We start from the raw sequence: 27,965 nt of genomic DNA on the forward strand, positions 1-27,965 counted from the left end.
TTTGTGTGTGTGTGTGTGTGTGTGTGTGTGTGTGTGTGTGTGTGTGTGTGTGTGTGTGTGTGTGTGTGTGTGTGTGTGTATGTGTATGTGTGCTGTATTGTTTATAGTATCAGAAAATAATAATCATGTTAACTATTTGGAAATAATGTCCATTAATGAGAAAAGTGTTGGATAGATTTTTTTATAGGCCTTAGATACCATGCAACTATATTCCGTAGGTGAATTCAATTTCTTGAAGTGAAAGGATCTCTGTTATGTATTTTCATTTCTGTTATATATTTGTGTATGTTGTTGTATTGTTTATAGTTACCAGAGATTAATAATCATGCTAAATATTTGGAAATAATGCCCGTTAATAAGAAAAGTGTTGCATAGATTGGTTACAGGCCTTAAATACAATGCAACTATATTCCATAGGTGAATTCAATTTCTTGAAGTGAAAGGATCTCTTTTATGTATTAAACTCAGGGCATTGAGTATTGTTCCTTTGTTTTGTTCGCTCAAGGTTGACACTCTACACTTAACCCACAGCTCCACTTCCAAGAAAACATTTTAAGTTTAGTGTGGATCCCTGCCACTTAAAGTCAACTGATTGGTTTTGCTCTCTTCATGCCAAGACTCCACAGTTTTGCTCTTTTTGGATTACATCTTGTTTGACTTTGTTTTCCTTCTTTCAATAAATAAGATATAAAAAAAAGGGAAGCAAACTCAAACTGCAAAGCTTTAAAAAATAAAATGCTGATGTGTATTTTAGACTTCCTGTTGCCCAATATGTTTGTAACTTGGTTCAAGCTGGCTAAAAATTTACTACAGAAATAAGGGTTAACTGGCCCAACCTCTAGACTAATCCACAGAAGTTTAATTTATAATCCATTTTGTTTCTGGGGCTCATTTGTCATTCCTTTTTAGTAGATGATTATAATGGAAAGGGAGCTTCCCTATGACCCAGAAATCCCACTTCTGGGCATTTACCCAAATGACCACAAACAAGACCACACTAAAGCTACCAGCACAACTATGTTTATTGCAGCATTATTTACCATAGCTAAGATATGGAACCAACCCAGATGCCCCTCAGTATATGAATGGATCAAGAAAATGTGGTATATATACACAATGGAATTCTATTCCTCCATCAGAAAGAATGACATTCCCCCATTTGTTAGGAAATGGAAAGACTTGGAAAAAATTATATTAAGTGAAGTAAGCCAGGCCCAAAGAAACATAGGTCCCATGGTTTCCCTTATTTGCAATAACTAATATATGTCTGAGTCAAGCAGTAAAGAAAGGTCAGATAAGTTGATGTTAGGGGAATGAACCCCAAGATAAGTATTCAAATGGTTTTTGTTCTTTTTCCTTTTATGCAATTGTTTCTAACATATTTATAAGATGATTTCTTTGTTGCTTTGTATGTCCTTCCCCCACGGTATAACCCATGCTTTCACTGTAGTTGATGTTGGTATAATTTGTGGAGGGGAAGGGAAAAAACAAATCGTTTAACTAGGGATAGAGGTGGATCCATCGCAACAATGAGATGTTACAAGATGTTATGTCGAAAACCGAACTTTACAACTTTGGTGGGGGGTCGGGGGAGGATCGAGTGGGGGGAGGAGGGATCATGGGAAGGGATGGGAAGGGGAAACAAAGAGGAGGCAACAATGCTTGATAAGAAATGTACTTGTTATCTTGCCCATGTAATTGTAACCCCTCTGTACGGTATTCTCACAATAAAAAAGAAAGAAAGAAAGAAAATCCAAATTAATCATTTATTGGTACAAATATTCAACAGTGAAAATATTGCTCTGAAATAAAATTGCTTCTTACTTTTCATTTTTTATTGTTTTGTGCCAGTACTGGGGCTTGAACTCAAGGTCTTTCCCTCTCAGCTTTTTTGCTCAAGGCTGGTACTCTACCACTTTGGTCACACCTCAACTTCCAGCATTTTGCTGATAAACCTAGTTCTTAAAACTAAAAAGTAAGCATATAGTAAACTGAAATTTAATAGTATTTATTCAGCATCAATTAGGTGCTAGAAATACAGCAATGTGCAAGACCCACAGGGCTCAAGAAGTGTAGAGTCCTTCTGACAAGGGGCAGATATATAAAACATAAGACAATGCATTGATTATAGAGAATTTAAGAAATGTTTGGTAAACTTGTTCTGCCACTCTGGAAAGAAGTATGGCAATCCCTCAAAAGATTAAACACAGGACATTTAACCAATTGACCACAAACCAGGTTATACAAAAGCCACTTGCACAACCATGTTCATTGCAGCATTGTTTACCATAGCCAAGGCAAGGAATCAACCCAGATGTCCCTAGTGGATGGGTAAAATAATATATATTTAGGAAGTTTGACCTGGCTGAGGAGCCCTAGCATATCCCCTATCCCTTTCTGTAATATTTTCAGGGTTTCTGCTCTTACCTTGAAGTCTTTGATCCATTTGGAATTGATTCTGGTTCAGGGTGATATATAAGGATCTAACTTCAATTTTCTACATGTGTATAGCCAGTTACACCAGCATCATTTGTTGAAGAGGCTGCCTTTCTTCCATGTGATAATTCTGGCTCCCTTATCAAAAATTAGCTGGCCATGGGTCTGTGGGATTATATCTGGGTCTTCAATTCTATTCCATTGGTCCTCAGACCTGTTCCTGTGCCAGTACCAAGCTGATTTTTATAACTACAGCTTTATAATAGAGTTTGAAGTTTTGTATTGATATTCCTCCAGCACTGTTCTTCCTGCTAAGGATTGTTTTTGTTATTCAGGGTCTTCTATTGTTCCATATGAATTTTTGGATTGCTTCTTCTATTTCATTAAAGAATGTTGTTGGGGGAGGGGTGGGAAGGTAGATCAGTGGTAGAGTGCTCATTTACCATGCATGAAACTCTGGATTCAATTCCTTAGCACCACATAAACAAAAAAGGCCAGAAGTGGCACTATGGCTCAAGTGGTAGAGTGCTAGCCTTGTGCAAAAGAAGCTCATGGGCAGTGCCCAGATCCTGAATTCAAGCCCCAGAACTGGCAAAAAAAAAAAAAAAAAGAATGTTGTTGGGATATTGATAGGTATTGCATTGAATTTGTAGATAGCTTTGGGCAGTATTGCCATTTTCACGATATTAATTTTCCCAATCCAGGAGCATGGGAGGTATTTCCACTTCCTTAAATCTGCTTTAATTTCCTTTCCTAAGTTTTTAAAGTTTTGATCATAAAGGTCCTTGACCTCTTTGGTTAAGCTTATTGCCACGTATTTTATTTTTTTTTAGAGGTTATTACAAAAGGAGCTGCTTTTTAAATTTTGACCTCACTCTTCTTATCGTTGGCAAACAGAAAAGTTATAGATTTTTATGGGTTAATTTTATACCCTGTTACTTTGTCAAAGTTTGGGATCAGCTCAAGTAACTTGGAAGATGAGTCTATGGGGCTTTTTAAATACAGGATCATATCATCTGCAAAGAGGGAGAGTTTTACTTCTTCTTTAAACTATTTGGGTCCCTTTTATGTTTGTCTCTTGCCTTATTACTCTGGCTAGGAATTCCAGTACAATATTGAAGGGAAGTGGACAGAGTGGACATCCTTGTCTCATTCCTGATTTTAGAAGAAATGGTTTTGACTTTTCACCATTAAATATAATGCTGGCTGTAGGTTTGTCATATACAGCCTCTATTATATTGGGGAATGTTCCATGGATTCCTAGTTTCTCCAAAGCTTTCGTCATAAAGGGGTGTTAGATCTTGGCAAATGCTTTTTCTGCAGCTATAGAGATGATCGTGTGGTTCTTGTCCTTGCTCCTATTGTTGAATTACATTAATTGACTTGTGTGTATTGAGCCAGCTTTGGATCCCTGGAATGAATCCTGTTTTGTCATAGAACTTCCTAAATAAAAACCCAGAAATGCAACAAATCACATAAAGGCTGGATAAATGGGATCACATTAGGCTACAGAGCTTCTTCATGGCAAAAGACATAGCTAGCAAGATGAATAGAAAGTCTCCAGACTGAGAAAAGATTTTCATTAGCCATACAACAGACAAGGGCCTCCTATCAAAAATATACCTAGATCTCAAAAAAAACTACCTCCTCCAATAACAAATCCTCAAAGAAACAACCACCCCATTAATAAGTGGGCTAAAGAATTAAAAAGAGACTTCTCTGGAGAGGAACTAAGAATGGCCAATAGACACATGAAGAAATGTTCAACATTGCTGGCCATAAAAGAAGTGCAAATCAAAACCACATTGAGATTCTACTTCATCCCAGTTAGAATGGTCATTATCAAAAAAACAAATAACAGATGCTGGCGGGGATGTGGGGCCAAAAGGGAACGCTACTACATTGTTGGTGGGAATGTAAACTGGTTTGACAGCTCTGGAAAGCAGTATGGAGGGTTCTCAAAAGATTTACCTTGTCCATAACAGGTGCCAGACTCCATGATTTGAGGCATTCTTTTTCTGTTCCTGTTCTCTCTTCAGTTTTCTTCTATAGGCATTCATTTATTATTTGTTCCTAGTAAAGTTTATGAGCCTAAGTTTTATTAGAGGCAAAATGGAAATTAGGCAATACTTTTGGCATTGAATTGTGGGATAATTAAATGGGAACACATATGCTTATTACCTTCCTAAAATGTAAAAATGCTCAAAACACAGAATGATTATAGTTATTTTTACTACCATCGCCAGAAGTATGCATGATACAAAAAGCTCTGGAGAGCTATGGGCTGGTGGCTCAGGCCTAGAATCCCACTCAGAGGATCACAATTCTAGACTAGACCAGACAGACAAATCTCAGAGAGGCTGATCTTCAATTAACCATGAACAAACTGGAAGGAAGGAGACCAGTTCAAATGGTTGAGTGCCATCTTGACCAAAAAGCTAAGTGAGAGCACAAGGCCTGGAGTTCAAGCCTTAGTACAGGCACAAAGAAAAAACATAACCATACAACACTAACACATTAAGTTCTTCCTCTGTTTCTAGGATGTTAATTTTGATATATAATCCAGAAGAGTGTTTTTCACTGTTATTCATGAAGAACTCATCAATTTATAATTATTATATATTCATTCCTTCAACAAATATTGAGCACTGAAAATATGATAGGAATTACATGGGGTACTAAGATTGCAAACAACAGGATTTAGAACCTATTGGTCTAATGAAAAAGGAAACGTTCTCCAATAGAAATATATACAGTGGGAGCTGGTAGAATGGCTCAATTGCTAGAGTGACAGCTTAGCTTAGAAGGTACTGAGTTCAAACCCCAATATGAAAAAAGACAGAAAGAAAGACTGTGATAAAGTTTGATCTCTGGAGAGATTTATTTTCATTCAGGTGTTTCTAAAACAGGAAGAACATAAGAGATATAATATGGTAATACGATATTCAGCAAGTAATTTCCCTCCCTAGATGTTCTTACAAATATTAAAATGAATTTATTAAACGAGATCTCCAAGATCCCTTTCTACTTGTCATTTGTTAGACTGTATTACATTATCTTCACAGTTAAGTCTGCTACTTTAGAACTAAATCCATTACAGATACTTTTAATAGATTTGACTACCTCAAAAACATGCTTCCCTAGAGATTCAAGAAGGCAAGATTTATTATTTACTGTTGCTATTATTACTATTTGCTAGTTTCAGGGTTTAAATATAGGACTTTGCATTTGCTTGGTGAGCAATCTATCACTTGAATTATACTTACGGCCCAGCTTTTTGCTGGTTAACTTGGAGATCGACTCTCATGGACTTTTCTGCCTAGGGTGACTTTAAACTTCCATCCTCTGTTTGGATCTTGGCTTTTGGTAATATAGTATGTTAGTTTGAATGTAAGTCAGATTTAATTCTCCATGTGGTCTATAAGCCTTGTAAGTAAGGTGTTGGCCCTTTCCTGTCTCTAGTTCTTTAGTAGCATATGAAAGAGCTTTTCACCTGTAAATTCTTAAGAGCAATTGCTTTGGCCATATCAAAACTGGCATGTAGTTTTAAAATCTAAGATAACATTTAGCATTCAAATACCCTTTAGGAGTACCTTTAAGGAAGATCTAAATAAATGAGTTTCAGTAAATGAGTTGGACTTGATCCTCTCTAACCACTTAACAATCTGAGAGAGCAAACATGCAAATATTTATGGCCCACTTAATGAAGGTCAACATTGCACCTGCCTAAAGAAGTAGCCACACTTAAGGCTGTGTCATCCCTCACTATGTCCACAGGGCTAGACACATAGAAGGCCCTGGGAAAGCTCTTCCACGAAAGGGTACTAGTTAAATTGAGCAAGGAGGAGCCTGAGAATAGTGCTACGTTATAATTTTTGGCCCCCAGACAGACACACTGGAAATACTTGTAAAACTTGGGTCCTCTGACTACCTCCCACACTGGACAAGCGACTTCCTCTTTCTGGGGCCCTGCTTTTCATCTGTGAAATAAAAGAGCATGAGAAATATAATCTCTGAAAATAGTTTTCCTCTCCCTTTGTGTAACTAAATCGCATAAAGTTCCAGAGAAGGCAAAACCACTACACCAAATCTCCAAATTTGCACTCCAGAATTCTTCTGTAGGCCAATAGGCAAACAACATTAACAGGAAAGCAAATAACCCAGGGCAAATTAAAGGTGCTAGGCAAATACAAAGTGGTTAGAACCGAAAACTGGAAGGAAGAGAAGTTCTGAAACTGCTAGAGAGGCTGAGTTTAGCAAGGCAAAGTTTTTATAGGAAGAAAACAGAGAGCCATTAATGGGGCAACCAGGGGTAAGGAAAGAAGAAAGGCTAGAGAAAAGAGAACCCCATGGTCCCACCATTTCTTCACCAGGAGTGTTCTCCACCTCTGATCTCCCCACCCTATTTATTGTAAGCCAGTCACCTTGGTGGAAAATTTCTCTTAACAAATGCTGTTCCCAGGTTTTCAGGTTTAGGACCCAGTAGCAGCAAAGTGAAGAGGCCCAAGTGCCCCCTGAGGAGGAGGGGAGGAGGGTGAGGGAACAAGTAGGGGTTAGGGGTCTGTCCCCTTCCGTTCCTTCTCGGCACGCCTCTGCCCTCCCCGCGGAGGCCTAGTCCCCGCGGAGCCCCGGCCACGCCCCTTCAGAGCCCCGCCCCGGCCCCGCCCCGCCCGGGGCTTCCGGGCTCCTGACTAGTCCTGCACCCCTGACCCTGAGCCAGTGGAGCCGCATCTCGCGCGCGTCCTGTGGTCTCGCCTTCCCGGTCCTCCGGCCATGCACCTCTGGTCCCCCGCCTCGCTGGCCATCCTCCTGCTTCTCTGCGGAGCCCGCGCGGTGCGCGGCGACACCCCCGCCAACTGCACCTACCCGGACCTGCTAGGCACCTGGGTCTTCCAGGCGGGCCGCAGCGGAGCCCTGCGCGACGTGAACTGCTCGGCGATCGGTGAGCCGCCGCGCCGCGCGCCTCTCCGCGGCCCGGGCTGCTCGGGGCGTCCCTCGGGTCCCCTGGCGCCCCGTCCCCTCCCGCGCTCCCGCGCGCGCGGAGCGGCTGGTCACTTCTGACCACGCTCCCCCGGGCCGCCTCGCGGAGGGGCTGCGACTTGCGCGCTCCAGAGCCCTCCCGCGGCTCTCGAGGGGTGGCTTGCCCGCGCGGAGTCGGATGAGAGTCGGGAACTGCAGTCTGTTGATTCTCTCTTCCAGTATGCCAAGTTTACTTTCTGTCGGTGAAGGGCACACTCCTGGATGTGGCACGTTTCCTTTTTCTTCTGTGAGGTTGTGAGAAAAGGTCTTTTATGCCGAGTGATTTCGTTTGAACCTAGAAGAATGCTGCTAGTTTTAAAATTTGGGGGTACCGTCTTCCACCTCTTTATGGAAGACTTCCTTAGCCGGGCACCGGTGGCTCACGCCTTTAATGCTAGCTACTCAGGAGACTGAGATCTGAGGATCACGGTTCAAAGCCAGCCCGGGCAGGAAAGTTCGTGAGACTCTCCAATAAACCACTAGAAAACCGGAAGTGGCACTGTGGCTCAAGTGGTAGAGCGCTCGCCTTGAGCTGAAGAGCTGAGGGACAGCGCCCAGGCCCAGAGTTCAAGCCCCATGGCCAAAAAAAAAAAAAACCTCGTTACTTCGGTATATTTGGAAATAGACTGGAATGTTCCATGTGCTCTCAGATACCTCGACTAATCCCTACAACAAATAAGCCAGTTCAGATGGGGAGCCAAAACACCACACAGTTTGAAAGTCCTGGTCTACTCCCAGTCTCACAGCCTGTGACTTGCATGGAAAGACTAAAGCCCTCAGCTGTAATTTCCTCATCAGCTGATCAAAGGTTGTCAAGTAATCTGTTTTGACCTGCTTGATAGATTCCAGATCTTTCTATGGTTTTCCACAATCCTAGGCATTGTATACCAATGTTTGCGTTGTCAATCTATTGAGCCTGCAGGTCTGGACAGAAAAGAGGCCTGCATGGACACTGCCTGTCACCTGCATTTTGCCATTCAGATATTAATCTATGAGGAAGGACTGGTAGAGTGTGCAGATCTCCAGATGAGCTCAGCTGGACACTTCTGACAGCCTGTGCTTATAAACCTCCTTTTGATATAAATCCAGTAATTAAAGACACACATGGATGTGAGCCCTCAGTCTCTTAAGAGTTACACATACTGATACCTATCGGCACAGTGACCTTAAGGTTGCTGAGGACATTATTTAAATTATTTTTGTACCACTGTATTTTAGGATTCAGATACTGAGTCATGTGGAGAGCCATTTCTTCTCTGACTAGATCATTCCTTTTCTCCTAGGCTTAAAAGAGTGTCTTTTCTGATATAACATCAGTCCTGGGGCTTGAACACAGGGTCTGGGTGCTGTCTCTTGAGCTTTTTTGCTCAATGCTACTGCTCTACCACTTGAGCCACAGTTCCACTGCCAGCTTTTTGGTTACTTGGAGGTCAGGGGCTCATGGACTTTCCTTCCTGGACTGGCTTGAAACTGATTCTCAGATGTCAGCCTTCTGCATAGCTAAGATTATAAGTGTGAGCCACAGGCACCTGACTATCACTAGTCCTTAAAAAAATCCCAGTTTGGGCTTTGGTGCCAAGTACTCTTGAAAGAGCCTAAGCTCCTGATTTCAAGCCCTAGCACACGTGTATACACACACACACACACACACACACACACACACACACACACACAAATCTTACTATCTTCTGGATTTTTATTTTTCTTCCCATTCATTTAACTTTGAATATCCTTTGTTCCTTATTCTAAAGAAAAAAGAAAAATGTTTATAGGCTTGATTTCAGAGATACCTGCCTGCTGTGCTACTTGACATTTCTCTTTTGCAAAACCATCACTTGACAGTTTTGTCTGAGAACTTTCCAGAACTGCAGAGGCAGCAAGATGTAATCTGAGTACCTCATAGAACTTGAGACCCAAGTTAGCAGGAAAGATAAACAGCCTTACCAAATAGTAGACATTACTGAAGAGATTTCTTCCTTTACCCTTGAAATTCAAATAACATTCCTGTTCTCTTACTTATCTTTTCTGTAGGACCAGTGGAAAAAAAAGTAGTGGTACATCTTAAGAAGTTGGATACCGCATATGATGAACTAGGCAATTCCGGGCATTTTACTATCATTTACAACCAAGGTTTTGAGGTCATCTTGAACGACTACAAGTGGTTTGCCTTCTTTAAGGTTAGTTCATGCTTCCATTGATTTGGTATCTGCAACCTCTTCTGACTAGGGGACTCTAGCATTTTAACTTTAGATTAAGAGGAAAACCTCAATGGAGACTACTTTTTTCCAGAGAATTTAGATAATGTAATTTTACTATTTTAAAAAAAATTTAAAAAAATTTTGTATGTTTAGAAAAGTATTTATGAAATTTATGAGTATGTATAATCCAGTACATCAAGGTTTACACATGGGATTCATATCTGTAATTCTAACTACTAAGTGGCCTTGGCAGCTTGCTCAGGAAGGGATGGTGTCTCCAGGGTCCCAGCAAGAAGCCAAATGCGGAGGTGTGGCTCATGTATTAGAACACCAGCTTTGATTGAAAAAAACCAAGTAAGAATTCAAGGCCTTGAGTTCAAGCCTCAGCTTGAACTATAGGCAATATATACACCAAAAAAAACAAAACAAAAACAAACAAACAAACAAATGAAAGAAATTACATTTTGAGAGGCCTGGAGGAATGTCTTAAGTAGGAGAGTATCTGCCCAGCAGATGGGAGGCAGTTCAATCTGAGTTCAATTTCTAGTATCCTAGTACCACCAAAAACAATAATATAAATACGTTTTGATAAGTGTGACAAATTCTTACTTTATTTATTACTATACTTTATTTCTAAATGTTACTTTCAGCATATGGCTTTGTATGGCATCTGTAGAGTAGGTAAGATAATTTTATTTTCTTTAGGTTTACCTGTTCTTTATCATTGCTTCTTGATTCTCACTCTGAGAACTTGGTTTAATAAGTGCTAGGTAAGTTAACATCATAAACTAAGACTGAAGTACAGAACCCTGGACTTAGTATGCTGATAAGTAAAAGATAGATCAGCCTGACCAGCTTATTATTTTTCTTCTCTTGCTAGGAAAGTGCTATTTTTCATTCTTTGTTCAGGCACACTGCTTTTCATTTTGACATGCTAGAGTTAAATATTTTAGCAGAGATTCCAATTCCTCCCATATATTCTTCTGAAAGAGTTGTACTAAATGGTTCAAGTAACTGATTCTACATTCTTAAACTAGCTGTTTCTCAAGACACATAGAGTATAAATACAGGCAGACTTTGTCCTGAGGTAATGTTTACCGTCTTGGGAACATATGGCCAGAGTTGATCACTTACAGAGACTGAGGGGAAGATGGGAAGTAAATTTATTAAAAATGACAAAAGACAAGCCAGGCACCAGTGGCTCATGTCTGTAATCCTAGCTACTCAGGAGGCTGAGGCCCGAGGATCGAGGTTCAAAGCCTGCCTGGGCAGGAGAGTCTGTGAGACTTTTTTTTTTTTTTTTTTTGGTCCAATTGTGGGCCTGAACTCTGGACCTGGACGCTGTCCCTCAGCTCTTCAGCTCAAAGCTAGCGCTCTACCACTTGAGCCACAGCGTTCTTCCGGCTTTTTTCTTTTTGCTTATGTGGTGCTGAGGAATCGAACCCAGGGCCTCAAGCATGCAAGGCAAGCGCTCTACCACTGAGCCACCTTCCCAGCCCTGTGAGACTCTTATCTCCAATTAACTATCAGAAAACTGGAAGTGGCACTGTGGCTCAAGTGGTAGAGTGCTAGCCTGGAGCTGAAGAGCTCAGGGACAGTGCCCAGGCCCAGAATTCAAGCCCCACTCCCAACCAAAAAAAAAAAAAAAAAAGATAAAGCCTGAACTCTGGATTGGTTGTGATTTTTCCTATGATTTGTGCTTTGTTGAGAATCAGGGCATATTCCTCCAATTGAGACAATCATATTTCTTAGAATAATGGCTTTCAGTAATTTGTTAAAGACCCCTCTCTTGATCTATCTTCTTGTCTCTCATTTTCTTTCTCTCTCTCCCTCCTTCCCTCTTTCCCTCCCTCCCTCCCTCCCTCCCTCCCTCCCTTCCTCCCTCGCTCCCTCTCTCCTTCCCTCCTTCCCTTCTTTCCTTCCTTCTTTTTTTCCTTCCTTCCTTTCTTCCTTTTTTTGTACCAGTACTGGGGCTTGAACTCAGCCTGATGCTTTCATTTAGTTTTTCACTCAAGGCTGGCATACTACCACTTGACATATACCTCCACTTCTAATTTACTGGTAATTAATTGGAGATAAGAGTCTCACAGACTTTGCTGTCTAAGCTGGCTTTGAACCGTGATCCTCAGATTTCAGCTTCCTGAGTAACTAGGATTCATTGCCTATACTAGTTTAAGATCTGTCTTTATTATGAAAAAAAAATAAAGGAAAGAGATGGAAAGGAAAATAAGGTCTCTCCTTAGCTGGATCCACTACTCAACTGGTGGGAATCAGCTTGTGAACATTGCTGTTGATGACCATTCATTCATTCAGGAGAGAGAAGCCTATGCTTGACCAATTGTTAGCTTCTTTTTTTTCCCCATTCCTGGGAATTAAACCAAGGGCCTTGTACTTTGCTAGGCAAATACTCTACACTCCAGCTGTATACCAGCCCTTTTGCTTCGTTTTTATGTTGCTTTTCAGATAGGGTTTCAGAGTATGGTAACTTGATCCCAGCTGTCCTCAAACAGTAATCCTGTCCCTGTCACCTAAATAACTGGGATTACAGATATGCACCACTCTTAAGAGCACATATGCTCATGCTCTTAACTTTTTTTTTAATATCAGGTCCTATGGCTATTTAAAAGGAAAACCTCCTTTTAAATCCTAACAGTACTTGTATGGATGGTGGATATATTCTACTTTGATTTGATTTTTGGTTTGTTTTTTTCATGAGACTAGGGCTTTGCAGACCTCTTACTAACTCTGTCATATTTCAAAGGCTAAAGAACTGGTATACAAGGAAAGAGATGTTCAGTTTCTTTTTTTTCAATCTTTCTTTGTGTGCTGGTACTGAGGTTTGACCTCATGGCCTCATGCTTTCACTTGACTTCTTTTTTCAAGGCTAGTGCTCTACCACTTGAACCATACCTACTCTTCTGAGTAGTTAATTGGAGTTAATTGGACAATTTCACTCACTTTTCTGTCCAAGGCTGGCTTTGAACCTTTATCTTTAATTTCATTCCCTGAAGTAGCTAGAATTACAGGCCTGAGTCACCTGTACCCAGCAAGTTACTTAATTTTACTATGTGCCCTGAACCTTGTCCTTGTTGTCTATCATTTTCTTCCTCTTCCTCCATCTCTTAGTTTAGAACACAGCAGTCACTTAGTTGGCATTTGTTAGAAGATGAAAATGAATGATGTGAATCTCAATTTGAAAATCAGTTGAATAAATCATGAAGTGTGAAATGGGAAATAATGTATAAATAGATGAATAAATAATTCACCCACTTGACTTACAGATCTTCTTATTCTTTAGGACTACAAAACTGAGAAAAATGGTAGAGAAATCTTCTCTTCTAAAAACTGATGTCTAATTATAAGAGATATAATAATCAGAAATAGACAAGGTAATTTTTTCTTCAGGGACAGAGGGAATTCCTGGTAGCACATTGAAGAATTAGAATACTTCTTTGCATTTCTTTTCAAATCAGTGAGAATAGTTTGGTATTCTGTCAAAGCCTAAGAACATTAATCCAGTTAGGTCAAAAGAAAACCAATTTTAAGCCATACTGTAGTTCAGCACTTTGAAAGCCAAAGCAGGAGGATTGTTAGTTTGAGATCAGCATGGACTACAGAGCCATTTTGAGACCTGTTTAGACTATGGAGAGGGACCCTGTCTAAAAATTTTAAAAAAGTTAAAAAGATTTAGATTTCTCAGCCATATGTAAGAAAAAAATTATACATGCACATACATGTGTGTACATGTGCACAAACACACTAAAACACAGGGAGATGAGTTGGAGATAATTAGTGAGTGATTAGGTAGGTGCTTCTAAAGGGCATTGTCCCGATGCCTGTTCTCTCTCTAAACAGGAAGAATGTTCTTACCCACCCACTCATCTGATTTTGTCATCAAGTTTTTGAAAAACATTACTAAGATCATGCTATCTTTTCCTGCAGGAAAATCAATCACTCTGGTTAGTAGTTAGGCTTTGTGATAAGGACAACAATGTCACTGAGTAGAGTAGAATATACTTCAGTAGTATATAAGATTTTTTTTTTCTAGCTAAGTGCTGGTATTTCAGGCCTATAATCCTAGCTACTCAGGAAGCTGAGATCTTAAGATTGCAGTTACAAGTCAACCCAGGCAGAAAAGTCAGTGAGACTCTTATTTTTAATTAATCAAGAAGAAGCCAGAAGTGGAGATGTGGCTCAAGCGCCAATGTGCCAGCCTCGAGTAAAAAAAAGCCAAGTGAGAAGATAAGGCCCTGAGTTCAATCCCTAGTACCAGCATAAAAAATAAAAATAAAGGTAATTATAAATGTTTCTGAAGCATATTTAAATTCAGTCGTTTCAGAGCCACATATTTTGCAAAGCAATAAAATACCATGTTACTTTAGGGAATATGATTATAAGAGTGATGAGAAAAAGAGTTTAAAAATTGAAGAAAAACTAGGCACTAGTGACTTACACCTGTAATCCTAGAATCTGGCAGTACAGTCTTAGAGACGCCATATCTTGAGTGACCCCCATCTCTACTTAATCAGAAGAAAGGTAGATTGGTGTAGTTCTATTGGTGGAGTGCCAGCCAAACAAGCCTGAGGGTAGACCCTAATACAGACAGAAACAAACTAAAAGAAAATGGTTGGATTTCTCAATTTCTGCCGTGACTAACCTTCTTCTGCACTGCCTTTCCTTGGAGTGTGCTGCAGGGCAGGAGGCAGACATAGCCTGTTCACCATCTCCCTTTCAAAACTCTGCAATACCTGTATTACTGCTAGCACTCACTTTATCCAGTTCTCTGCATCAGTGTCCTGAAAGACTATCCCTCTTTTTACATATTACTTCAAGCAAAATACAAAGCTGGAAGGAGAGAAATCTCAACCTTGAATGTCTTTATGTAGTTAAGTTGGGCAGGAAGCCCAAAGCATATATTTTCAAGAGAATCTTACTCAAGTTCCCCCCCCCCATGTTCCCTTATCTGAGGGTTACAGACGGATGAATTCAGAATTTATTCCTAAATTAATTAGGTTTGATTAAGGTTATGGTAAATTGGAAACTTTCTGGAGACATGCTAGCCCAAATAATAGGCTAATTTCTAAGACTATCAGATTTTAATATCATCTGGTGTTACTAGACCATCCTTCTCTAGCAAATTTCCACTTCTTCAAAGTATTTGTGTACTAAAAGTAACCAACTTTTTATAGAGACCAAGCAGAATACTTAATTATGTCTGACTTAGTGATATACATGTGATTTTTCCCCCTTTTTTTATGCTTTTGTGTACTTTGATTTTTCTTTTTTTGTTTTATTTGTCTGTTTTGGCAGTCTTGGGGTTTGGACTCAGGCCCCCACACTCACTAGGCAGAAGCTCCACTATTTGAACCACACTATTAGCCTTTTTTGCTTCAGGTTTTCAGATAGCATTGCATGCTTTTTGCTCTAGCCAGCCTCTCTGTGATCCTCTTATCTAAACCTTCCTCACAGATAGGATTCCAGGTATGCGGCCCAACACTTGTCTCATTTTGTTGAGAGAGGAGCTCACTGTTTTCCCTGGCCTCAAACCTTATTTCTTTCAATCTCTGCTTCCTCAGCTGGGATTATAGGTATGCACTAATTCATTCTTTCTTTTTTTTTTTTTTTTTGGTTGTGGGGCTTGACCTCTGGGCTTGGGTGCTGTCGCTGTGCTCTTCAGCTCAAAGGTGAGCCCTCTACTGTGTGAGTCACAGCACTACTTCCTATTTTCTAGTGGTTTATTGGAGATAAGAGTCTCATGGCTTTTCTTGTCTGGGCTGGCTTTGATCCGTGATCCTCAGATCTCAGCCTCCTGAGTAGCTAGGATGACAGGCATGAGCCACCGGCGCCTGGCTCTTTTTTTTTGTAATGATGAACATATATGAAACTTCTCTGTACATCACCCTAGACAATCTACCAAATTGTCCAGAGAGAGTCACATGAAAGAAACTATAGCTCCAAATCATCTCTCAGGTTGAATAGGATTTCTAACCTTTACTGGCTCTTATTTTACCTTCTCTGAGGCAGTAACAAAAACTTAGTAGAAAAGAGAGCAGTAGAGAAGAACTACAGATTTTACTGTGAAGATTAGGCTATTCAAAGACTGAAGAAAGTATATAAAATGTCAAGACTCACTGTGGATAAGAATTTTATTATTTTATTATTTATTTATTTATGTTTACCAGGCTTGGAGCTTGAACTCTGGACCTGGGAGATGTCCTTGCACTCTTTTGTTGAAGGCTAGCACTCTACCACTTGAGCTACAGTACCACTTCCAGCTTTTTCTGTGACTAATTAGAGATAAGAGTCTTGCAGACTTTCATGCCCAGGCTGACCAGCACTCAGCATAAGAATTTTATTTGTTAATCAAGGAAATCTTACTGATTTCTAGTTGAGCTCTCTAATCTTAATGGGATTATAAACTAAAGCCACACTACCATGGGTAATGGAACTATAAACTAAAATAACATTACAGGATGCTACTCAAAACCAGAACTATGTGTTTAGAAGCCCTTGCCTGTTTGATATGCAAGTAATTTGTAGTGAATTTATGTATGCTTTTTACCAGTGATATCAATCATGTTTCCATAGTAAAGAATTTCACTAAACATTGGTGTCTCAAACCTGTAATTTTTGTTATATAGGGCTGAGATTTTTAGATCCTAGTTCAAAGCTAGCCGAGGCATACAAATCCATGGTGCTTTGAGTGAAAAGCTAAGGGTCAGCACACAGGCCTAAGTTCAAGACCAGTACTGGTACATATATCCACACACACACAAAATCAGAAATCCATGCTAGCCTTCATTGCCTTCTGGGCTTACTTTTAAGGTATAGCTGATTTGAAGCTAGTTGCTGCTGCCTCACACCTATATTCATAGCTACTCAGGAGGAGAAGATCCAGATGATCCAGGTTTGAAGCTAGCTTGAGCAGAATAATCTCAGAGACTACATATCTAAAATAACTTGCAGAAAACTAGGCTGGAGTCATGACTCAAGTTGTAAAGCACTAGCCAAGTAAGTATGAGACCTTAAGTTCAAGCCCTATAACCTTTCTTCCCCCAAAAAGGTATAATATATTTTAGAAGAATTATTTTAGAGATAAACTTTTAAAAATATGGATTTGATAGAGCATCAGGATCTCATCTTTATGTGTGTGTGTGTGTGTGTGTTTGTGTGTGTGCCAGTCTAGGGGCTTGAATTCTGAGGTTAGGCGCTGTCCTTGGGCTTTTGTGCTTAAGTCTAGTACTTTACCACTTGACCCCCCAGCTCCATAGTTTATTGGAAATAAGAGTCTCAGACTTTCCTGACTAAGCTGGTTTTGAACTGTGATCCTCAGATCTTAGCCTCCTGAGTAGCTAGGATTATAGGCATAAGCCACTGATTACTGACCATGTTTTTAAGGGTATTTTACTGGAGGGAAGGTTTCAGAAGTATAACATGTAATATATCTTTATGTTTTCTTTCTTGATGCTTCATTTCATTGAATCTGTTTACCACTATAAAATCTTTGTAGGATGTTACAGACTTTATCAGTCAGTTGTTCATGCAGCTGGGAAGTGTGGGAATGTATGATTTGCCACATCTGAGGAACACACTGGGTGAGCTCCATTGAAATATTTTTAACTTTGTTATTAAAAGCCAGCTTCCTCTTTGCCTGGTAGCTTATGCAAATCAGTGTTTATTCTTCGGAGAGAAGGAAAGTGGGGAGATGAAGATTTTCTTGAGATTTCTTGCTTGAGCCTGCCTATCTGTTATTTCTAACTTGCCTGCATGGTTTTGTGTGAGTGCTTTCTCCATTCTTGGATGTTCTGTTGGCACACACTGAATCCCAAAGGGATACTTGTAACAGGAATGGAAACATGAACCCAAAAGGGTAAAGGATCACTTTGGGAAAGATTGGCTTCAGTTCATGTAGAGTTCTCAATATAACTGTGCTGTTCCTGTGACTTCTTTCCTGAAATGCTGCCAGAGGGAGAGACATCGAGGCCACCATATTCCACTTCTGTCTTTCAGTAGAGAAGGTGATTTTCAAAGGAACTGACATGCTCACCACTCATCCCTGTTGGCCAATACTCGTCCCTTTTAAACAGGCTCCTCCTAGGCAGGCACTAGTGACTCATGCCTGTAGTCCTATCTACTCAGGAGGCTGAGATCTGAGGATCAAGGCTTAAAGCCATCCTGACAAGAAAAGTCAGTGAGATGCTTATTTCTAATCAGCAAAAGGCTAGAAATGGAGATGTGACTCAAATAGTTAACACCAATCTTGAGAAAAAGACTTTTTAAAAAGATGCTTGAGGCCCTGAGTTCAAGCTCTAGTAAAATAATGATGCTGATTATAATAATCACAATAATAATAATAACAATAAACAGTTTGCTTCTACTAAGAGCTTGGAATGCTGACTGGAAAGAGGAGTATCCTTTTCATGATTCCCATTCTCTTAATTTCTCAGAGTAGATCTTTAAGTGGCTGCTCCCACAGGATCCATATATCCATAAATTTAGATGCCTGAAGTTTTGATTGGCTAAATGGATGATCTAAGAGTCAAGTTGATAGGCATTTTCCCTTTGTTGTGTTTTAAAATAATCTAGTTTCCCCTTTTTTTCTTCCTTATTTCCTTAATTCTTAAGACTTGAAAGTGAGAGGGAATAGAGAACTAGGAAGCAGTGTTGAAAGCAGCAGAGCCTGTGTCAGCACTTTGCAGACACAAGTCTGCCCTCAGTGTGTCATCTGTTGTTTTCAGCTTCCAGATTATTACAAGCATCAAGCTGCTGGTGAGATAATCCACGTGAGCCAGCTCTGATACTTTTCAATGTTTGGAGGTAGTTGAATACAGAATGCTTTATTTCACAATTTCCCAGAATTTTTAATGTACTGTATGGTGGTAGTTTAAGAGGAAGATAGGATAGGAAACTTCCCCAAAATGAGTTTCACTATTTTTTCCACAAAAAGTAAATGACTATCAGAATGTAGTTTGTGAAAATCTGCCTTATACCTTTCTGCTAATTAGAAAGACACACCCACTCCAAGAAAAGGTAAACATGGTATTGGTTCTAGAAATGGTATAAATACTCTGGTATCAGACTTGATTCAAGCCACACTAAGCCTCCCTTTAGAATTTATAAGAGGCATATAGTACATATCTATGTGGCTGGAATTTAGCCTGTTTTTTTAAGTACACTTCTCATTTATAGTAGCAGTTTTGAGTAACATTTACTTTTGGGTACATGTGCTTATGGGTCTTTATAAGTATGTTGACTGCATGCCTGATACATGTTGCTTAAGCATGGAGCTTGAGATTGGCGGCTTTTTTGTGATTGTCTTAGTAACATTTAAGAAAATACCAGGATCTAATATCTGAATGCTGGTATTTAGTTTTGCCTTAACAGAAATTACTATAGTTTTTATTAAGAAGCAGTATGATCCTGGTTGGCTTGTAACCCTAGTTTTTTTTTTTTTTATTGTCTTGTAGTTATTAAATAGAGCATCTCTTGAAGGGCTCTTATAAAACCACAGCCAGCCAAGAATACACTTGGGCTCTAAGAGACAGAACAGCGGGCAGCAGTGGACCTACCCCTAGGACCTAGCCAAAGGCTTTTGTGGCAGCTCCAGTGCCTTCTGGAATCTATCTGCATGTAAAATGCAGATAAATCCTGATGACCTACCTCCAAGGCAGCTGCCTTCCTGAACATTCCCTTGGAAAGCAATAATCATTACGGAATGTGTCCACCAGAAACTGCACAGGAGAAAGAAGAGGAAGTCTCAGGTGGCTTCATTGTTAAGCTTTTTAATAAAAGGAAAATTATGCAGCACATTAAATTTTCTTATTCTTCTATTTGAATACTCTTGTGTTGAAATATTTTTTGTTTTGTTTTACTCAAATCCAACAGGATTTGCATTTTTGTTTTGTTTTATTCACAGAATAAAATTAGCTCATAGTTAAATAACCTCTTTGCTTTCTCTGACTACATTATGCCCAGAACCTGTCAGAAGGAGAAATTAAAGTTTGAGGGAAGAAAACAAATTCTTAGATGCACAGGTTATTAGTCCTATGGAGAGAAAAAAGGCCTTTTTAGATAAGGCAGCCTGCTAAAGCAATATCATTCTGTCAACTGCATCCCTGTGTACCTAGGGCCATAGAGATGGTATGGTTAATAACTTATTTTGCAAATTAAGCACTAGCCATGCTCAAAGAACTTGATATGCTATCAGTTTTAAAGCCCTATAAAGTAGAAATTACTAATTGCATTTTAACAGATAGGGGAAATTAGTCTCTTACAAATGTATAAGTACTCACAGCTTCTAATTTATATAAAATGCTAGACCTATTCTTCTAGGCCTAAGAACTTCCCTGGAGCTAAAAAGTAAAATAAAACCCATTTCAAAAAGAAGGAAATGGTATTTAGAATCACATTTGGGTAGCTTCCCTGGTGGATTCCAGCCTGTAACCTCATGAATGTTAGTTTAGAATGTTAGAAAATAGACTGCATTGGCATTTGAGTTTGGGGAGGAATTGCCCTTTGAAACTTAGGTTTCCTTACAAAAGAAGTTGCCCACTTTCTGCTTAAATAAGACTTTTTCTATTCAAGAAAAAAAATAGCTTATCTTTCCTTTTGTGATCTTAAAAATTGGGAAGAGAGACTATTTCCTTTTTTGTTTTTGTCCTGTACTGGTGTTTGAACCCAGGACCTCTTGCTGGGCTTGGTCCACTCAAGATTGGTGCTCTACTACTTGAGCCACAGCTCTTTTTGTTGGTTAATATTGGAGACAAGAGTTTCACAGACTTTTCTGAGTGGTTTAGCATTGAACTTAGATCCTCAGATCTCAGCCCCTTGCGTAGCTAGGATTACAGGTGTAAGCCACCAGCACCTAGCAACTGTTTAATTTTAAACTTCAAATTAAGTACAAAGCAATTCCTTGCCCATTTGACTTCTCTTCATTATACTGCTCCTTACACTGATGGCTATGTTCTAGCTCTTTCCTCTTTTCCTTTGAATAGTTGGGCTTATTTCCTCTTCACTTGGGTTAGAGCTGACTTAGTAAGCCCAAAATATGGGCCCACTCCTAATATTGTTGTCTTGGAGGCACTTTCCCTGACTATCTTCTTGAATAGAAGCAGTAGTTTGTCAGTACAGTTTGGTCTCATGTGACTAGTACTGATCTGCTTTTCTAGAGAGAGAAAGATAGCTCCTAAAATTGGACTATGCCTGACTGATCATATCACAGAGATGCTTCTCCTCATCCTAGCCCTGCATGACTATCACTTAGGACTTGTGCTCTCCTCCTCCCCTCCCCTCACCTCCCCGCCCCCCCCCCCCCCCAGCTCACTGCAGTGATGAGAGAAACTCCATAACTGTGGCTCTGTGTTCAGACCAGCCATAAAAGACTTGATCACATGTCTTCTTCTTCCAAACTAAAAGTCTACAACTTCTCCCTCTTCAGCACTTGAGAACTTTTTAGTTTTGGGGGGAATAAACTGTACTTTTCTCTCTTTGCAGGCTTTTCCCAAGTAATATTAGCTCACAAAGAATTCATTTTATTGTGTTGTAGAAACAGGAATAGTGCTGTATTTACCTTTTTTAGCTTGCTGCTGTAAGAAATATTATCAGATTACTTGCCTCCAGAGCATTGAAAGGGTTGTGCATTTTCAGACTGAGTTTCAGGAAGTAAATAATGTTGAAGCAACTGAGATAGATGGATGGGTGGATGGATAGATAAGTAGAGAGACAGAAGATCTGTGATAAACGTAAGTAAATATAAACATTTAATATGGAATTTGTAAAAACTACTAAATATTTTTGTTTCTCTGAGTAATTTTGCACCTGAACATTTTGATTACTAAAGAGAATGAGTAGCTACAAATTAAGAGAGTCAATCTCTGCTAATTCTTGTGTTTTCCCCATCTGGTATTTAACTTCATGAAAGTAAAGATCCACTCTGTGCAGTGATCACTTTATTCTCTGTGCATAGTGCAACATATAATGAATCATTGGGAAAATAACGTTCAATTAATATTTGTATCACACAAAAGCTTAAATAACCCATCATGTGATATTGTTGTTTTTGATATGTTTGGGGAAGTGTTTTTAACTTTTGTATCCTTAGAGGTTGTGGTGGACTCTCAGGCAGTGAGTGTTGAATGAATGACTTAGTGGAAAAATGATTAGAATCTTAAAATTTTATTCTGCTTATTTATGCTTTAATTATGCTTAATCTGCTCAAGATGAGTCTCTTACTTAAAAACAGAAGGTTCTAACTTTTCAGACTATTGAAAGTTCAAGAAAAATGGTGAGGATTGTAATGATGTGAATTTGCCTAGAAGGCTTAAGATTAAACCTTACCTGTGCTCACGGAGAGGAGCAAAAACTAATGAGTGAAAACTTAAGACCTCTTCCAAGCTCACAGTTTATGAACAGGAAGATGACAATTGAGCAGAGGACCGTTGATTACATTGTCCAGTGTGGAGGGCTTGTTATCCTAGTTCATTCTCTAATATATATTTTGCCTTAAATTCAATATATTCAGCACTGGGAATAATCCTGTTTAAGACTGGTGGTTCTCACATGTAAATCTAATCATTTTTTCTATTAAATGCTAGACATTATTTAGTTGCAGTCACCGCAACAACTTCCTTGCAGTTTAGCAATTCATGAAACTTCAACTTTTATTTTATTTTATTTTCTGACATAGTATGTGACTCAGGCTGGTTTGGAGCTCATGATCCTACTGCCTTAGCCTCTCAAGTCCTGGGATTATAATTTGTACCACCACGGCTAGCTAAGATTGAGCTTTTTAAATATACTTCAGCTTTGTAAATAGGCAGAAAACTAATTTTTAGAACTAAGGGAAACTGGCTTCATTGTAAAGAAAGATAATGGTATTCTTGAGGGTTTGGCCAATTACCAGCTTGTAAAATTTGCCTTGTTCCCTTTTATTCTGACAGTTTCTGCTCCCCCTGTAAATTAGGAAATAAATACAACCATTAAATTTGTACTTATGTGAATTTAAAAATTGCTCATGTGTTTAATAAATGTTTTATTATGAAATAATTAAACTTGATGTGAAGTACTTTTCTTTCAAGTGGTAAATCACTTTGAAGAATTAAACTCATATTCAGATTTTATTTACTTTATATATTCCCTAGTATGTATAGATACATTTAAGAATTGCATACATACTCAATATACATGCATCTGAATATTAAACAATATGAATGTCACAAAACTTCCCCGACAAAATCTTTTATTATTAGTAAACAATGCAAACTATACTTCATTATTATGATCTTGTTGCTAAAAATGTGATGTTGCAGTCTCTATACCAGTAGTTCCCATCACTAAATGTTCTGCATTTGGCATAAAATATTGTAATAACCATAGTTCATTTGCCCCTTCCTTCCTTCTTTCCTTCCTTCCTTCCTTCTTTCCTTCCTTCCTTCCTTCCTTCCTTCCTTCCTTCCTCATTCTTTCTTCTGCCTCTTTCTCTTTCTCTTGTCTTTCTTTTTTTTCTCTCTCTCTTCCTTGCTCTTTTTCTCTTTCTCTTTCTCTTTCTCTTGGTCTCTCCTTTTCTTTCTTTCTCTCTTTTCTCTCTCTGAGATTCCTTACATATCCTTCTCTTTCTCAGAGATTCCTTATTTATCCTAATCTGGCTTGGCATTTGTGATCCTCCTACCTTAACCTCTACTCCATAGTGTTTGGATTACCACACTCCAGTCTTTGAAATAAAAAATTTCAAGCTGGGTATAGTGGTAAATGCCTATAATTTCAGCTACTGAAGAAGTGGGGCCAGTCTAACTAAAGTACAATGACCTAATCTCAAAAAATGAAATACAAACAAAAGAGATAAGGGCATCGCTCAAATAGATAGAATACTTTTCTTGTCCATAGGCCTTGGGTTCAATGAGGACTCCTTTCTTTAGGCTTTTATATAACTTTGTTAAATGTATGAAAGTACTTGGATTATACCTGTAATCCCAGCTACCAGGGAGGCAATAGTAGAGAGCTTTGAAGTTTGAGGCCAGGCCAGGTGAAAAGTTACCAGGACCATATCACAACCAAGTTGAGTCTGATGGTGCATGGCTATGAACCCAGCTATGCAGAAGGTGTAGGTAACAGATCACTGTCTGAGGTTGACTTTAGGAAAAGATAGGAGATTCTACCTGAAAAAAAAAAAAAACACAACTAAATCAAAACAGAAAATGGTTTATGGATATGGCTCAAGTGATAGAACATCTGCTTAGAAAGTGCAAAGTCCTGAGTTCAAACCACAGGCTGAGAAAAGCAGGATTTTTTTTATAGTTACAAAGTAGCATTAACTTACTCTATATGTCTTTATAGCTCATGGGAATAAAAAAGACAAGTTTGTTCCGTTGTTTTCTTGATTATTGATAAAGAGCTGTTGCTATACACATACTCAAAATACATGGTTAAATTTGAGCTAAAATATTTTCTTTACAGATAAGATTGAAAATGAGTATTATATTGATGGAACAATTCAAAATGTTGGTTTAAAACAAAACCCTTATCTTTGCCAGGTACCAGTATCTCATAAGTGTAATTTTAGCTTCTATAGTCTTAAGATACAGGGGATCTCAGATTGAAAACAATCTGGCTAGAAAAAGTTCTTAAGACTCCATTTCCAAAATAACCTGTAAAAAGCTGGGTTAAAGGCATGGCTCAAGTAGTAGAGCACCAACCATGAGCAAACAAGCCCAGCAAGTTTGGAGTTCAAACTCTAGTACTGGACATTGAATCAAAAACAAACAAAAAACAAAACAAAACAAAACTTTTAACATGGCTGGCAAAACTTATACTTAGCATAGAGCAAACTAAAGCTTTGACATTTTCTCATGTTTGCATTATTAAACTTGGGAAGTGGATATGAAACCACTTTTTACTTATTTATTTGTTTGTATGTATGTATATGTTTATTTTTTTATTTTGCTGGTCCGAAGGATTGAACTCTGGGCCTGGCGCTATCTCTGAGCTCCTTTTGCTCAAAACTAGCACTCTACTATTTGAGCCAGAGTGCCATTTCTGGCTTTTTTTCTGTGATTTATTGGAGATAAGAGTCTCACAGACTTTCCTGCATGGGCTGGCTTTGAACTGCAAATCCTTAGATCTCAGCCTCTGGAGTAGCTAGGAGTATAGGTGTGAGCCCCTAGCACCCGGTGGTTACCACTTGTTTATTTTATTAGGGTTAGCATGACAAAATCACATAAGATGCTTAGTTCTGTTAAAGCAGGTGCAGGTGAAAATCAATTCATTGGTAGGTGGTTACTGCCACAGGATTTGTAAGAGGTGAACACCTGGAGAGTCACTAAGTTTGGGGAGGGGTGTCTAATATTACCCTTTATATTAAATAATAGTGAAACTTGGTTTTCAACTTTATTTTTATATTATGAATATAATTAACCATTTAAAAACTTTTCCAATATTCTACTGGCGTTCTTTTTATCACATTTTGGAACCACTGGTGACAGGATAGGACCTGGTGGCAGCTGTGGTGTGGATAAAATGGAAAGCAGCTTTGCATTCTCCATGGCAGCAGAGGGGAATGTTTGTGTTGCTACTTGTTTAATGTTTTAAAACTTTTAAAACTTTTCAGGCTAGCCAGGTGCCAGGGCTCATATTCACACCTGTAATCCTAGCTACTCAGCTGGCTGACATCTGAGAATCCCAGTTCAAAGCCAGCCAGCCTGGGTAAGCAAGATTGTGTGTGTGTGTGTGTGTGTGTGTGTGTGTGTGTGTACATACGTACGTACATGTACATGCGCAGGCACACGTATTGGGGCATGAACTCAGGACCTCTTGCTCTCACTTGGCTTTTTCTGCTCAAGACTCACACTCTACTTGAGCCATACTTCTACGTCTGTTTTATTGTTGGTTGATTGAATATAGAGTGTCCTGGATATGTCTCCTCTGGTAGGCCTTGAACCAGGATCCTTAGGTTTCAGCTTTCTGAGTAGCTAGGATTACAGGCTTAATTAATTTTTTTTTTTTTTTTTTTGGTCTGTCGTGGGGCTTGAACTCTGGGCCTGGGCGCTGTCCCTCAGCTCTTCAGCTCAAAGCAAGCACTCTACGATTTGAGCCACAGCGCCACTTCCAATTTTCTAGTGGTATAGCCTTTCCTGCTGGGGCTGGCTTTGAACCATGATCCTCAGATCTCAGCCTCCTGAGTGGCTAGGATTACAGGCGTGAGCCACCAGCGCCCAGCCTTAATTGATTTTTAAAACACTTTTCCTGAGTGTCAAAAAGGAGTGGAGAAAGACTTGCAGAACAATACCTTAAAATTTAAAATATCCTTAGCTGTTCTTTTTCAGCTGGTAACTATTTCCAAGTAGGTCCACTTGGGTAGTTGATGAAGTGTGGGGAAAGTTTAAGAATGAGAAGTTCTTAAAGTATTTGGCAACTCGGTGACAGTTTTGAAGAAGTAAATGAATAATTACTGAATCACAGTTTTCTAAAGTTAAAGGAGGTTTCTAAAGAAGGGTTTGGAGGTTTTTCAAATTTTAGGAAATTATCTATTTGTTGCAGTAGAAATTGGCATAAATGAATGGAAATTTAAATCGTCTCATCTGAGCAAGCCAGTTTTCAGAGACCAATGTTTATATAAATGAAAAAACTCCTTACTGGAAGAAAAAAAATTGGCTACAGTTGGAAGTGCATAGTGTGACCAAAACTTGAACTTCTTAGTGATTTTGTCAGAAATCATGTGAGATTTCATGGTAGCTGAAAGGTAATACCCTAAACAATTTAAAATCAACAAAGTAACAGTTGTGTTGTGGTGGTTCCTCAAATTAGGATACTGAGTCAGTGCCTATTGAACTGCCTAATGCCGTTTTTCTTTTTATTTGTCTAACCCTGATCAAGCTGTCCTACTGTTACTTCAGCTCTGCCTTGCCTTTTCTTGGGCAATTTCAGGTTCTAAAAAATACCAGATTGGCAGGCACTGGTGTCTCGTACCTGAAATCCTAGTTATCCTGGAGGCTGACATGTAAGGATTGAGGTTGGAAGCTAGCCTGAGCAAGAAAGCCTGTGAGGCTCTTACCTCAAATTAACCAGCAAAAAATAGGAAATGGAAGTATGGCTCGATGGGTAGAATGCCAGTCTTAAGTGACAAAGCTAAGGGATAGTGCCCAGGTCCTGAGTTCAAGCCCAATATCCAAAAACAAAACAGAAGACACCAAATTGCTTCAGATTATTAAAACTACAAAGGAAAATGAAGTTGTAAAGAAGACAGAAACTCCCTCAGGTAAACATATCAGAAGCAATCCCAAATGGATTCAATTTCTGCAGATGTAGAGAAATTAACTTACAACAATGAAATTTCTTTTTAGCCAGGCACCAGTGGCTTATTTCCATAATCTTAGATACACTTTTCTGCTCAGATGGAAACGTTCTCCAGATTCCATCTCCAGTTAGTCAGAAAAAAATATGCTAGAGGTGTGGCTCAAGTGGTAGAGTACTACTGGTGAACAAAGCTGAGCAGAAGTTCAAGGCTTTGAGTTCAAGCCCTTATAATAACAAAAATGAAAATTAAAAATGATATATATATCCTGTATACTATGTGTATATAGTATGTGCTTATATATTTTATATGTTATATAACTTATTATTATAACTATATTATTAAATATTACATTATTATAAGGTATATATTATGCACTGTATTTTATATATATAACATATATTAGATAACTATTATATATAATATATAGTATATATTATATAATGTATATTTTACATTATAGATATACTTAGAATTAATCTAAATACATAAAAAAGTATACTTGCCTGATTTCACTAGTTTCTATATAACCATAGCTGTAAGAATTGCGGTTAAGAATCATGAAGGGTCGGGCTGGGAAGTTGGCTCAGTGGTAGAGTACTTGCCTTGCATGCATGAGGCTCTGGGTTCGATTCCTCAGCACCACATAAGCAAAAAGCAAAAAACTGGAAGTGGCACTGTGGCTCAAGTGGTAGAGCACTAGCCTTGAGCTGAAGAGCTGAGGGATAGTGCTCAGGCCCAGAGTTCAGACCCCATGACCGGACCTAAAAAAAAAAAAGAATCATGAAGGGCCATATGTACATAGCTTTTGACCTTTTCTACTTGTCCTATTCATGTACTAGTTCTTGCAAATAAGGGAAACCATGGGACCTATGTTTCTTTGGGCCTTCACTTTATAATTTTTTCCAAGTCTTTACATTTCCTAACAAATGGGGCGATGTCATTCTTTCTGATGGAGGTATAGAATTCTATTTTGTGTGTGTGTGTGTGTGTGTGTGTGTGTGTGTGTGTGTGTGTGTGTGTGTGTG

The 27,965-nt window shown here is 39.0% G+C and overlaps 1 protein-coding gene across 4 annotated transcripts in view; it reads left to right on the forward strand.

The window, feature by feature from the left end:
• The first annotated feature begins 7,131 nt into the window (after positions 1–7,131).
• The window catches only part of Ctsc (cathepsin C), a 65,437-nt gene continuing 44,603 nt past the window's right edge, over positions 7,132–27,965 (forward strand). For 2 of the 4 annotated variants that reach the window (XM_070034812.1, XM_070034813.1), the window contains exons 1-2: positions 7,132–7,378; positions 9,487–9,632. In XM_070034812.1, coding sequence (XP_069890913.1) covers positions 7,210–7,378; positions 9,487–9,632 — 315 coding nt within the window. In that variant the 5' untranslated portion in view covers positions 7,132–7,209. Of the gene's footprint in view, positions 7,379–7,658; positions 7,721–9,486; positions 9,633–17,163; positions 17,249–19,120; positions 22,665–27,965 lie in introns of those variants that run through there. The other 2 variants (XM_070034815.1, XM_070034814.1) reach the window with 2 other exon arrangements.

This window comes from Dipodomys merriami, unplaced genomic scaffold (assembly GCF_024711535.1).
Source record: "Dipodomys merriami isolate MVZ:Mamm:240054 unplaced genomic scaffold, mDipMer1.0.p SCAF_25, whole genome shotgun sequence".
Lineage (NCBI taxonomy): Eukaryota > Metazoa > Chordata > Mammalia > Rodentia > Heteromyidae > Dipodomys > Dipodomys merriami.